The sequence below is a fragment of the Euphorbia lathyris genome, chromosome 2 (assembly GCF_963576675.1).
Source record: "Euphorbia lathyris chromosome 2, ddEupLath1.1, whole genome shotgun sequence".
Classification (NCBI taxonomy): Eukaryota; Viridiplantae; Streptophyta; class Magnoliopsida; order Malpighiales; family Euphorbiaceae; genus Euphorbia; species Euphorbia lathyris.
Window position 1 is genome coordinate 67,289,458 of NC_088911.1, and position 12,952 is coordinate 67,302,409.

General features: G+C 34.5%; 1 protein-coding gene across 2 annotated transcripts; it reads left to right on the plus strand.

Moving 5' to 3' along the window:
• Positions 1-1,197: 1,197 nt before the first annotated feature.
• LOC136218522 (protein TIC 22-like, chloroplastic) lies at positions 1,198-11,361 on the plus strand. 2 transcript variants are annotated; one of them, XM_066005437.1, is made up of 7 exons: positions 1,198-1,937; positions 2,070-2,144; positions 6,663-6,719; positions 10,442-10,501; positions 10,578-10,658; positions 10,746-10,854; positions 10,932-11,361. In XM_066005437.1, exons 1-6 carry the CDS (start codon positions 1,377-1,379, stop codon positions 10,809-10,811), a joined length of 900 nt encoding a protein of 299 aa, XP_065861509.1. In that variant the 5' UTR covers positions 1,198-1,376; the 3' UTR covers positions 10,812-10,854; positions 10,932-11,361. The 2 variants fall into 2 exon arrangements, with proteins under 2 accessions (XP_065861509.1, XP_065861508.1); XM_066005436.1 differs by having other exon boundaries at positions 1,199-1,937; positions 10,746-10,781.
• The last annotated feature ends 1,591 nt before the right edge of the window (positions 11,362-12,952 follow it).

The following is a 12,952-nucleotide window of genomic DNA, read 5'->3' on the forward strand; positions in this document are numbered from 1 at the left end:
TCCGAATTTAGTGAGCCGGAATACAGATTAGGCCCAAGGACCATTTTATATATATTGTCTAAGTATAACAAGGCATTTCTAAAATAAGTATTACTATACTAAGTGAAACAAGTGAATATCTTTCTATTGAAAATTCTAACTTGGTACTGATGATATATTTTGATTTGTGCTCTTTACATTACTTTTGTATATACATATATGCGTAATATGTTTATTGAGTAGGCAGCTCACCCCTTGCCAACAGATTTTACAGGTTAGGTGGAGTTCTTCTTGCTTAAGGTCGCACCGGCAGTGTCAGTCCATTCTCATCTAGGCATTTTAGAGTCTTGTGATGTACTTTTGTTTTGTAAATCCTCTATGTAGGACAATGACTTAAACGTGTATTGTAAATTGTAAATGCTTTCTCTTATGTATAATATGTAAAGTTTATATGAGATTGAAGTTTATATAATTGAGAATTGAAAGCATGTCTATAACTGATATTGTGTGAGATATCATATGATCCTAGTGAGGGGGTTACAGCTTGATTCCCAAGTCGTGCTGCACATCATAAATTGTTCTGTAACAACTCATCATCCTTTTGCCTGGCTCATCTATTGATGCATTGCTTTTAAGGGTCGGGTTTGGGTTCTCACTTCAACCACACCTTTAGGAAGGAAACAAAACGGTTGACCGGTTGATGAATTTCCCAAGTTCTTGTTCTTTGGGTCATCATGAGTTTGGTGGGCCTCCTGTAGGTCTCCAGGAGATTCTTCCAGCTGACAGTAGAGACTCTTTGTCCAGTAGAATAGTTCGTTCTTAGCCTTGTAAGCTTTTCTCTTGTTCCCATAGGCCTTATGCCTTCTTCTTTCACCAAAAAAATATAATATAATATATATATTATGTAAAATATCTACAATTATTTGGAGAGCTTTTGGGAATCCCCATGGAGATTTACACAGGGACGGTGTGGGGATCCCACGAGGCGGCTATAGTAATCTCCATCCCATGTCCATTTCAACTTCGAGGACAAAATATCCCTCCGTCCCCGTTCCCATCCCCATCCTTAATTTTTTCGCTTATTTCTCATCCCCATCGGTCCGAATAGCTATGGTTTTCGGCCTGACCTATTACCAACTCTAAAATGAACCTCCGGACTAGTTTTATAATTTAACCAGAATTATTTATTTATTTATAAAGTCAGAGAACAATTATAGAAATCCCATTTTGGACGTGTTCTGCCAAAACCCAAAACCCTACCTCTCTTGTTCACAGCAACTGACTGACCTTTTCGTTCTATTATTATATTTCTCTTTACCTTTTTGTACTTCAATCTAATCTTCTGCACAATCCCACTTCCGGTTTCCAATTCCAAATACCTCAACTTTTCCGGGAATATGAACTCCAACGAATTGTTAAACGAGAATTCTCAATCATCCAAACGATTCCCACAACTAAATCTCCATCAAACTTTCACAGTCCTTCGAAACAATTGCTCTTCCTTTCTCCAACACCTATCCCACCACTCGTTCTTCCATCCAAATCCTTCTTGCTTGCAAGCTCAACTCCAATCCTCTCTCTTCAACCTCCAAAATCACACAAAACAGGTCATAGATGCAACCATATCTCAATCCAATCAAATTCCTATCTCTTCTTCCAAAAACCCCCTCTGGGCTCGAATTCCTCATGACGCCAAGACGAATTTCGAGCCTGTTCGCCAGTCTAGAACTGTCATGCCAGCTGAAACAATTGAAGAGAGATTGGCAGGGGTGCCCGTGTATGCGTTGAGCAATTCCAGTGAAGAATTTGTGTTGGTTACTGGGGCTAAAACAGGGAAATCTCTGGGTTTGCTTTGCTTCAAGGAGGAGGACGCTGAAGTGCTGCTTCAGCAAATGAAGAGCATGGACCCTGGAATGCGAAAAAGTGGGTCTAAAGTGGTTCCCCTTGCTTTAGGCAAGGTGTGTTTTTTTTTTTTATTTTTTTTTTTCTTATCGTTCTTTTCTATATATATATTATTATATTGGCATGCCGTAGTTTGATATATGTTGTTCCTATCTGTAGTTTAAGTCATTTTCCTCTGGTTTTTGTAGGTTTTTCAGCTAAAAGTTGATGATGTAGCTTTTAGGTTCATACCGGAGTCATCTCAAATCAAGAATGCGGTTAAAGTGAGTTTTCTTTAGCTGCTGAATGTGGATTCATTTTGATTTAGACATTAAATTTAAAAAATGTTTACGAGTCTTGAATTTCTTTATTGCTTACCATTGTTTATGCTGGTTGAGATTTATGAAAAAGATGACATATTTGATTGATGAAGTGTAAATTCTTTGGCCTAATACATCAAGAGCCCTCAACTTGTCCCAAAAGCTTGATTGCCCCCGTAAACTTACAAAGTGTCTCTTTAGTCCCCTCAATGGCTTAAAATAACCTATTTGTCACCTGGATTTGTTTAAAGTGACCTATTGCCCCCATGAACTTGCTTACAGTAGTCCATTTTCCCCTGAACTTAAAGTGATATACATTTCAATTTGTCTAAACTTGTCAAAAATTCGAAACTTAAAAAATAAAGGCATAATTTGTGATTCTAAATCTTTAAAACAAATTAAGTTTCTATCTTTTACACCTTTATGGCGTTTTTATGGATTTAGAGACTTAGTCGTGGCACTTTAAGCAGTTTAGGAGCTAATGAGAAACCAAACCATCTAAGTTCAGGGGCAATCAAATTTTTTGGACAAATTCTTTTCTGTTTAACTATTTGTTCACTTCTTGTTTGCCATTGTTTGATGATTTATTTGGTTAATTCTTTCCTGTTTAGCTAAATTGTTCACTTCCTAACTTCTCTTGTATTTCTTTCATGTCTATAGTATATTATCTTTCTTAGATATTGTGGACTAGTTCTATCATATACAAGACTAGCATTAATTGATATGAGCAAGGTTCTTATCCTTGGCTTAGGGAGAAATGTTGGGAGGGGTGGGTCGGTAGGGTATTTGTGATCTGATAATGAGAAAGTACTATTAAACCTTTGACCTAGCTATTATCAGTTTGGTCCATCAAATTAGCATGGAAGCCGTGTCCTCATCGCCCATTGGTACAATGAAAACAATATGCTTATGAATTATGATATGGGATCGGAAAATACAAGGCCCTGATATTTGATCAGGGTTTCATTTTGAACATTATGCTAATGCTATACCAAGACATGCTTTTTGTTATTAGAAGGCAAAACACATTGTCAAAAGTTTAAATACCCCTTAGCTTTATGTATGGTTAATTGAATTCCTGTAGTTTTTATGTTATTTTTTTTTTTTATTTTATTTTGCTCCAATTAACCTCTCATACGTCTATGTTTTTAATTTAATTAAGTCTTTTTTCTAATAGTGCACGTGTAAGTGGGATTTTGACTTAACGCCTTTAAAATATTTGTAAGCAAAATACATTCTTAAGTACCTTGAACTTTATTTGAGTTGATTTGAGTCTTTAAAATTTGTATAAATTGTTGATTCCTTGGGCCATTTCCTATTCACAACCTTAGTCAAATAACAAAACCATCCCGTGCGTGTTAATAGTGTTTTCATTCTACCCCTGTGTGCACCCTTAAAAAGAACCTAAGCAAATGAAAAACAGAGTACGAGGATTTAGTAGCAAAAATAAATGACAACTCAATTATCAATTGAAGTAATTTCATGGACGTAATAGCGTTTCTTACTACAAAAGTTTTAGCTGTGAAATAAACTGGTTATTTCATCTCAAGTTATTGCTGTTTTAGACGGTTCAAACATTGATATGTTATGTAATCAGTTAACATTGAGTCATTTGATTTTGTTTCTCTTGCTTCTTCAAAAGTATCACGCTTTCCAATAAAAATTATGAACTGATACTTCATGTTACCATGATGTGTGTAGTTGTTTAGAACCCTGATTAGCATTCACGGAAGATGTTTAGTTTGTTAGAAAGTGTGACCACGGGAATCCCAATACTAATTGCTAGGACATATCTTTAGCATTCCCCTTCTTCCTGACTGTATGGTTGTAATTTTAGTTGAACTATTACAAGGGATTGGAAATTATATTCTGTGTGAAGTTTCAGCCAGTTCAGTTGGTGTAACAACTGTTTCTTATGATTATTAGGCGATCAACCCATATATCAATATTCAATGATTTGTTCAGTATTTTTCCACATTTGAGATAGAGTGGAAAGCTAAGAATCAGAATTGATGAACGGACCATCACAATGAGGAATGAGTGTGACTAATTGATATTTGCTGTTCTCGAAGTATCTTGTTCAGTCCTCTCTACATGTAACATCCGTAATTTTATGGGGTATATTTTACAAAATAAAATTTTAATATATATTATAATTATGGTATTAAAAAAAAAAATAAAAGTATTCAAATTATTATGAAATACAACCACATAACTATTTATTACTTATTATTATTTTATTATTATTACTATTTTGTTTTTTTTTTCGATGAAATTATTATTATTATTATTATTATCAGTTATTCTAAGTAGGTAGGTTTATTACTATTAGGGAAGGGTTAGTTTAGAGGAGAACGTTTTCCAGCCACCATGTAATTTCGATTTACTTTGCTCTTTCTTTCTAATTTCCTTCATAGCTTCTTATTCCGGCCACTTCTTCAAACGAAAATTATACCATTAAATTCATTGTTTTGTGAGAAAGATTTTAAGACCAATATTCATATTTTTCTGACTGAAAAATATAGTGATCGAAACGTGTACTTTTCACCGGTAAAGTGTCAAATCCCAACATTTTAGGCGGTTTTAGTTGTGAAAGGAGTGTATTTTTGGACTCCTCAGATTGTTGGCTATCTCGTGATAGTCTCGGTTCATGATTCTGATATCTTCAGCGAAACTCGGGGGAACCAGTAACGGATCAATTAGAACCCGAATAATTTGATTAGCTTTTTGGGATAAGAGGTAAACTTAATTGCTTATATATATATATATATATATATATATATATATATAGTTGCCTATTGAGATGTTGATAATTAAATGTATGTTGAATGAATGTTGAGTATTTGATTATCATTTAATTTGGTACTTGATATATATATGATGATTTGAGATTGGAGTTTCAAAAGTTCTCTAATTAGCTGAGAAATTATATCATTATATAATGAGAATGCATATGAGTTCAGAAGATTAAGAATTATGAAATTGTATTGGTCTATGTTTGAGTTAGAACAAAACATAAATAGCTAGCTTGGGTGGGTATATTCAATGGTCTGGAGGTTTGTTGATACTGTGATCACAGACACCTGGGTAGGATGTTATTGAGCTTGTACTGTGTCCTGAAACTGGGGGCGATAGCAGTTCCGTATTATTGAGATAATTATTATGAGGTTGAAAGGGTACGTATCGCGTACGCCTACGTTAGAATATTGTTAACCATGAGACCATTGAGTATATTTCACTTAGGTCTAGCTGGGCCCTTAAAAATAAAGATAATAAATGATAATTTTGGTGTTTGAAGTAAATTGAGTCATATACGAGATGATTTGTTTATATTCTATTCTTGAGGGATTGATTGTTTAATTGTTTGATTAATTAAATGTAAGATGCATGAAATTAATTGTACTGATGGTTTGATTCTTTGATTTATTAAATCTAAGATGCATGAAATTAATTGTACATATATATATATATATATTTATGTATATAAATATAGGTAATTATTTTTATTGAGTAGGCAGCTCACCCCTTGCCATGTTGAAATTTTCAGGCTAGGTTCAGAGGTTTTCCTATTTGCTAGATTTTTAGGTTTACCCTACATTCAGGCTGGCCAACACAAGCGTCTCATTCCTATTAGCAATTTCATACACATTCATAATTATTTATTTTATTATTGGTTTGGATTAATTGCCTAAATTTAAGTGAATATTATTGACGATTAAAATTGGTTATTTAGCCCTTTGGTTATGAGATTTTGAAAGACGAAAATAAATGAGAAGACTTTCTGTAGTTATATTGGTGTTTGTGCTTAACTATGACAATTGTTTGGTTTTCTATGTGTTTTCAATGTGACCCGGGACGGGGGTTACACTACATGCTTCAAGTATTTTAGCGAGTGAATTGACCATTGGGGTAGCTTTGATAAGTTGCCTAATTGCAACAGAATTATTACTTGGATGGACTTCATGAGGTGCTTGATATTAGATTGAAGAGCCAATGGTCCATTGAGATTGAAAGTGTAATACTTGAATCATCTACTTGCTATTTTGTGAGTGCTTCATGTAAGGGATATGGTGCTAAACGAAGGGGGACTAATAACCTTTGGAGTGAGCTGATTCTTTTTCAATGTAATAAATTGGTATTATCTCTGTCACATGTCCAGTTTGCAATTTCAGTGCGTCTATTTTACATGATCTACTTTTGTGCAATCTTTTTTACATGTATTTTTGAAGTGCTTTAAGTTCCTATCGAAATCAGGGGGAATTGTTTAGTGATCTGTCATATTTTTGAGATAACTTTTTGTTCGAGATTTTATATTTATAATTTGTGTGATTTTTTTGGTGAGTTTCATATTACATCATTATTCTGAGAATTTGTTTTATCTAGTCACACTTTTGTTGATTTTGCTCATCTATATGAGCATTTTTGTTGTATATACCAAATTGATTTATGTTCGTTTCTTGCTCTTTGTTTATTTGCCAAAAGGAGAGGAAAAAGGCTGGATTTTCTGATGATTTCTTTGCTGGAGTTCCAGTTTTCCAGGTTTGTAGTTTTGATTCTATGGATCAGTTAATATTCCCCTTAAGGTATTCTTGTTTGATTGTATACGAAGCATGGTTGATGTTGTTTGTTGCATTGAGGAATACATAATGGATCAACAATCATATGGTGTCAATTGATAAATGCTCAAGAAGCTGGATAGAAATACATTTTTCCTACTTGAAATCTGTCTTAATTATATTTTGCAAGTATTTGATTGTATTGTGCTAATGAGGGTTAGCCTTAGTGGTAAAGAGTAATACTGATGCTTGTACGCTATGTTGCACGGAAACTTATCTTTAGTAGCGTTTCCGCGTTCTGTGTCCGTTTCCATTTTCGTTTTATGGTTATATTTTGAATACTTTGTTTTAGAAATAAAGTTTCCTAGTGTTCGTTTCCCATTTAGTTTCCGTTTCCGTGTAACATATCTTGTCAGGTCTGGGCTTAATTACCACTTTGTCAAAATTTAGCCCCTCTTTGGTAGGCCATCTCTATCTTCCACTGTGAACCTTCATTTGTTTATGCCCTGGTCTTGGAAATGGGTAGGTCTACCCTTACCTGGACTTTTAATGACCAAACAAACAAAAAAAAAAGAGTATTTTGTAATGTGCTTTAGTGTGCATTGTGAATTAATAATTGGCTCAAAAAGCAGGAAGCTAATATTTACATTGCTTGACATACTTTTTCTGCCTAATTAGGTTTTGCAAATTTTTTGTGATACTTATGTTATGTGCTTCAGTGTGACATGAATCATGATACTCCAAGTATGGAAGTATAGAACTGATGTATTATCAGTCGCAGATTGATTACAAAATAGACATCTGATAGAGATAATGATGAACTCGTTCCCAAACAGGTCAGTAATATAGAACTAAGCAATACACAACACACAATCGCTGAAATGGTTGTTCATTGATAGATGAAAGAAAAGGAATTAGTAACTGATAGTATAACAATGAATGAAAGAAAGATAAATGAATCGAGCAGTGCTTAATCCCCTCTCCACTGGAAAGCAGAGCCTTTTGCCAAAAGCAACCAACAACTTAACTATGAAGCACGGACTCTTCCCCGGGGTCGCCGTGGCCGAGTCGGACTCGCCGGACTCTGCGGGACACGGCCGGACACGGCGGTGACACGGCGGGGACACGGCCGGAAAATGGGACACGGATGGGGACACGGCGGGACACGGGGGGACACGGATGGGGACACGGCGGGACACGGCTGGGCTAAAAAAAAGTTAAAAATTAGGGTTTTTTTTAAATTTTTTTATAAAATTTAAGGATCAATTATGCAATTTGTCAAAAATCCTAAATTATAATCTCTATCGCACGAATTAGAATTAGGTTTTCTCTCCTTCCTGCGCAAATCGCGATTTCAACCCCTGTGCTGCGTACATTGCACTTCTCCTAACATCACGATTTCGTTTTTGTTTGGGAATAATCAGAAACAATTTCTTCTCTCCTGGGTTCTTCCTTCTCATGCGCTGCGATTCTTCTCCTGGGTTCTTCTCCTAACATCACGATTCCGATTTGTGATTTAGCATGTTTTTTATATATTTTTATATCTAATATATATATAATTAATTATATAAAATTTGCCGTGTCCCCGCCGCACCCGTGTCTCATATTTTCTAAAAATATCGTTTGCCGTGTCCGCACCCGTGTCCGCACCCGTGTCCGTGCTTCATAGCAACTTAATAACAGAATTCTCAATACCATAGAAGGATAGAAGGATTTGTACCCACTCTATATAACCTCCCCTGACAGCTCAACAATCCCCAGCAGGGGCGGAACCGGGGGGTTGGGGTGGGCTCGAGCCCCGGCAGGCCGCCGGAGAATTGAGATTTTTTTTTTTTTTAGTAATGGTGTCTTGGTAATATTTTGGAGAGAATTATATTGACTCTATGTAGTATTATTTCAATATTTAAAGGTAGATGGTTAAAGATGCTTACTTCTATTTGAGAGGTCCTGTGTTCAACTCCCTCCAGCCTTATTTTCTTTTAAAAAGGTTTTCTTTCTTTTAGTTTTATTTTTCAATAACTATAAAAACATGTTACCATTATTAATTAATTTAAATGGACTTTTTATTTTTATTTTGATAACACTTTTGAATTCATTTTTAATGTCTTTACCATTAAAAAAAAATAAACATGTTTAATTTTCTATTAGTTCAATGGTAGTTTCTAAAAAAAATAATAGCATTTTTACAGTTTTAACGCGTTGGAGGCTAAAAACATTTTGCCCACCCCTAACGGGCTGAACTTTGAAAATTTACCGTCAACCGCATGGTTAATTTCGATTTTTTTTTTTTTTTAATGTTTTGAATTTTTTTTTACTGATATGTTTGAGCTCCGGGTCATCTAGGGTCCTGGTTCCACCACTGATCCCCAGGCTAACAAACTCCTGCCAACTAATTATTCTTTTGCCCTGTAGTACCCTTGCCTTTCTAGAGTATACCTTCCAGACTTTGGGCCTTTCATTCTGTGGGTCCAATGCATTGGCCCTAGTATCCCGTTCTCTATCAATACCCTCTTCCTCGGAAAGAATCTTGTCCTCAAGACTGACAGTAGGGATTCGGCCTGTATAGTGAACTCATCTTCCTAGGTGGTGCTCTCAATTGGTTTGTCCCGCCACCGAATAAGCCATTGAGAGATGATGTCGCCGTGCTTCGGAACCACCCGTTTGGCCAGAATAGCTTAAAGTAAAAACACCCGAACTGTCTAACTCCAGTTCAGGGGGAAGAGAAGAGGTAACTGTTTGCTGCTGGCCCAGAGCGCGTTTGAGAGGATACATGGAAAACCGAATGAATTCTGCTGGAAGGAGGTAGCTGCAATTTATAAGCAATGGTCCCAATCCGAGCCACAACCTGATACAGACCATAAAAACGGGGGACAAGCTTGGGGCAAATGCGGCGGACCACTAACTGTTGACGATGCTGACGGCTAAATAAATAATAGTAACATCCCTAAATATTTGCCGTTGGGCACCCTGAACTTATACTTGGGCCTATCACAGGTTTAGGGCCCGTTTGTTTTACCTACTGTTTGCTTTTTGCTGTTTACTGTTACGGTTTGCTGTTTGCTGTTGCGGTTGGAAAAAGCTGCTTTTCCAAAAAGCAGAGATTCTCTGCTTTTGTAAAAAGCTGCTTTTCGGGTGTAAAAGGCAAACAGGAGATCACTAACCAAACACCTAATGCTGCTTTTCAATTGTAAAAGGCAAACAGGAGGTCACTAACCAAACACCTAAAACTCTCCCTTTTGAAATGAAAAGGCAAAAGGAGCTTGAAAAGGAGCAACCAAACACCCCCTTAAACTTTTCAAATTTGGACATCGGACACCCTTATTTGCTGATTTGGAATGCCATGTCAGCAGATGTCCAAGTTCAGGGTTCCAAATGACGTTCAGGTGCAGTAAAATGATGTATTATGCCTTCTAAGAAGGTAGGCTAACTAAGCGTGTTAATTATTAGCAAAAGCACTACAATTTTTCTGTTGGGCATGTATCATTTTCTTAGTGGACATCCATTGTACCTCTTTGTGGTGCATTTGGGATTAGAGGCAAAAATCCCTGATTCAAGGCCCAATTAAATACTATTTTAAAAATTTATGGTCAATTTTGTCCAATTTCTGAGAAATCAGCTAGAGAATTGCTACACCAATTTCTAAAACCCTAAGGTATAGAGTGATTCATGTTTTGCTTAAAGAGTTTTCAAATCTTGGAATTGCAGTCACGAAGTTTGGTGTTGAAGAGCCAAAACAAGAGTTACCGTCCAGTTTTCTTTAGAAAGGTAGCAGGCTAAAACAAACTTCTCATATCCAATTCTATCAGTAGAATGCTTATTTACTTCACTCACTTTTTTTCAGGAAGATTTAGAAAAATCTCTGATGCGAGCTTCAACCCAGCAGAAAAAATTAAATCCTGCAATCAAGCAAGGAGATATTCAGGCATGTCTCTTGTTACTCTCAAGTGGCATGTTACCCTTTTTTTTATCTGTTTTTTCTTCACAAATATTTTTGTACTTTGCTTTATAGGTTGCTGTTTTTGAAGATATATTAAAGTCTATGAAGGTAAGGGGGTTTCCTTTTCTTCAGAAATAAAAAGGAAAGTTGAATGACTTTGTGAAACCTATCTCAAACTTGAGTGAGTGCCTTTACATATAAAGTATAATTCAAACACCAGACAAAATTAAGAGTAAAATTCCAATGTGTTTTATGCAGGAGAGTTCAACATCGACGTGGGCTGATGTTGTTTTTATCCCTCCGGGTTTCGATATCTCAACTGATCCTGCGGATATGCAGTAGGCAGCTCCAAATATGATGCATGCATAACAGTGCCCTCGGGGGGATCTAGAAGCTATTTTACATTACATGCATTAATTTAGTGTAAACCAATTTAATCTTGTTATTCACTTTTTCAGTCTTGTTTCCTGTACTATTCTCTTCTCCATTGTTCCTTTACCAATGTATCTTATCTTCAACTATCATTATGCTTTTCGAAGTGAGTTTTTAGGCCTTTTTAACTTGTAAATGTTTTAATTTTTCAATTGTAAAATAAACACCTACCAATTACTTAAACTAGTTGCATACCTGTGTGGTGTGCTGATTAGCTTAATATTTGTATATTTTTTATATCAATTATTTTGAACAATATTTTTTAGTGATAATAATTATTGGTCACGATTGTAATGAAAATTGTAAATAAATTTTATATTATTGAGATTGAAACAAATGATTATGATTATTAAAAAAAACCTTAGAGAATGTTGACATAGTTATAGAGTATTTAAAATCAAATTTGTAGTTATTACTCAAATGTTAATTTATGCAATAAGTTGATTAGTTATAGGAGAATTTTTTTTAGCAAATTAAATGAGATACAGATATTAAAATGTCAGTTTATAAATTAGTGTAGTAATTTGTTTTAAGATGGATGAGTAATTTTGAGCTCGTTCTATTTAATTATATTCAAATGTGTTAATTTTATCATTTGTTTTATTTTTTTCTAAAGCAAATTTTAAAGACTACAAGTTTGTTTTCTTAATTTTGTTTATTTGATTATTTTTTTCAACTATCACAGATTTGTATTAATAGTAGATCATATTCGTTCTGCAAATGTCCGATGTTTAATTTGACTTAATTTACATTCTAGTGTATTTGAGAGTATTACAAATGGATTATGGAGAGAGAATGTAAACCATTTCGCATCTCATGTTGCAAATTTCAGAAATTTCTCGAACATGTCAATTCTCGTGCAAATAACAATTCTCATGAGAGAGCTTATCGGATGATCGAGAGAAAACTTTTCTAATCCCTTCAACCTATAAGCCAACTTTGAAATTTATAGAGTACTGTTCTATATCTGTGCAAATTATAATACAGATTGTCAAAATCTAATGGTTGATATACCAAAATTATTATAGTAACCATCAATCATAATTACCCAAAAACTTTTATTCACTCCATAGAGAAACATAAAACCATAATAAAAACAAACCAAAAGCAGTGCAAGATCTATTATAAAATTTGTAGAAGAGATTAAACTTTGCAAGCAATCCATTGTATTTCAACCAAAACAATAAATTAGATTAAAATTGAAGGAGCATACAATACACATAAAAATAGATCAGGATGATAAAAAAAAGAAGAGAGGGAATGAAAACCCCTGATTTGTTTCATAGAAAAATTAAACTATTTTTGCCTCCCATCAGAGCTAAAACTCGGTTATCTCACTTTTAAAATCTTTGTTTTATCTATTAAGTGTTATACTATTTGAAAAACTTCTCGATAATCAAATTATCTTGAAATAAATCTCATTGTAATTAATTAGGATCCACTCTACATCCATGAGTCGAAGACAACCCAAAAGTTGAAGAGTTTAGATAATTACGAAGATGCAAAATTATTAAGATAAAAAAATATAAGTTTCAGGAAATGTAAGAACATTCGATCTGAGTATGTAAAAATTCAAAGCTATAGAAATTTGGTTAGATGCTTAAATAGAAAAACCAGAATATGGAACGATTTTACTCACATGTAAGTAAATAAGGCTCTGTTCTTTATGACAGTAATAAAGAACAGAGCCTAAGAGAAATAATTTAACATGTGTATGAATAAAACTCTTATATTGGGAATTGAGAGAGATAATGAAGTTGTTTCTGTTTAAGTTGTAAATTAGTAATTAACATATATATGTATGAGGCGTTTGGTATTCTATTGGGATAGAGATAAGGATAAAGGCT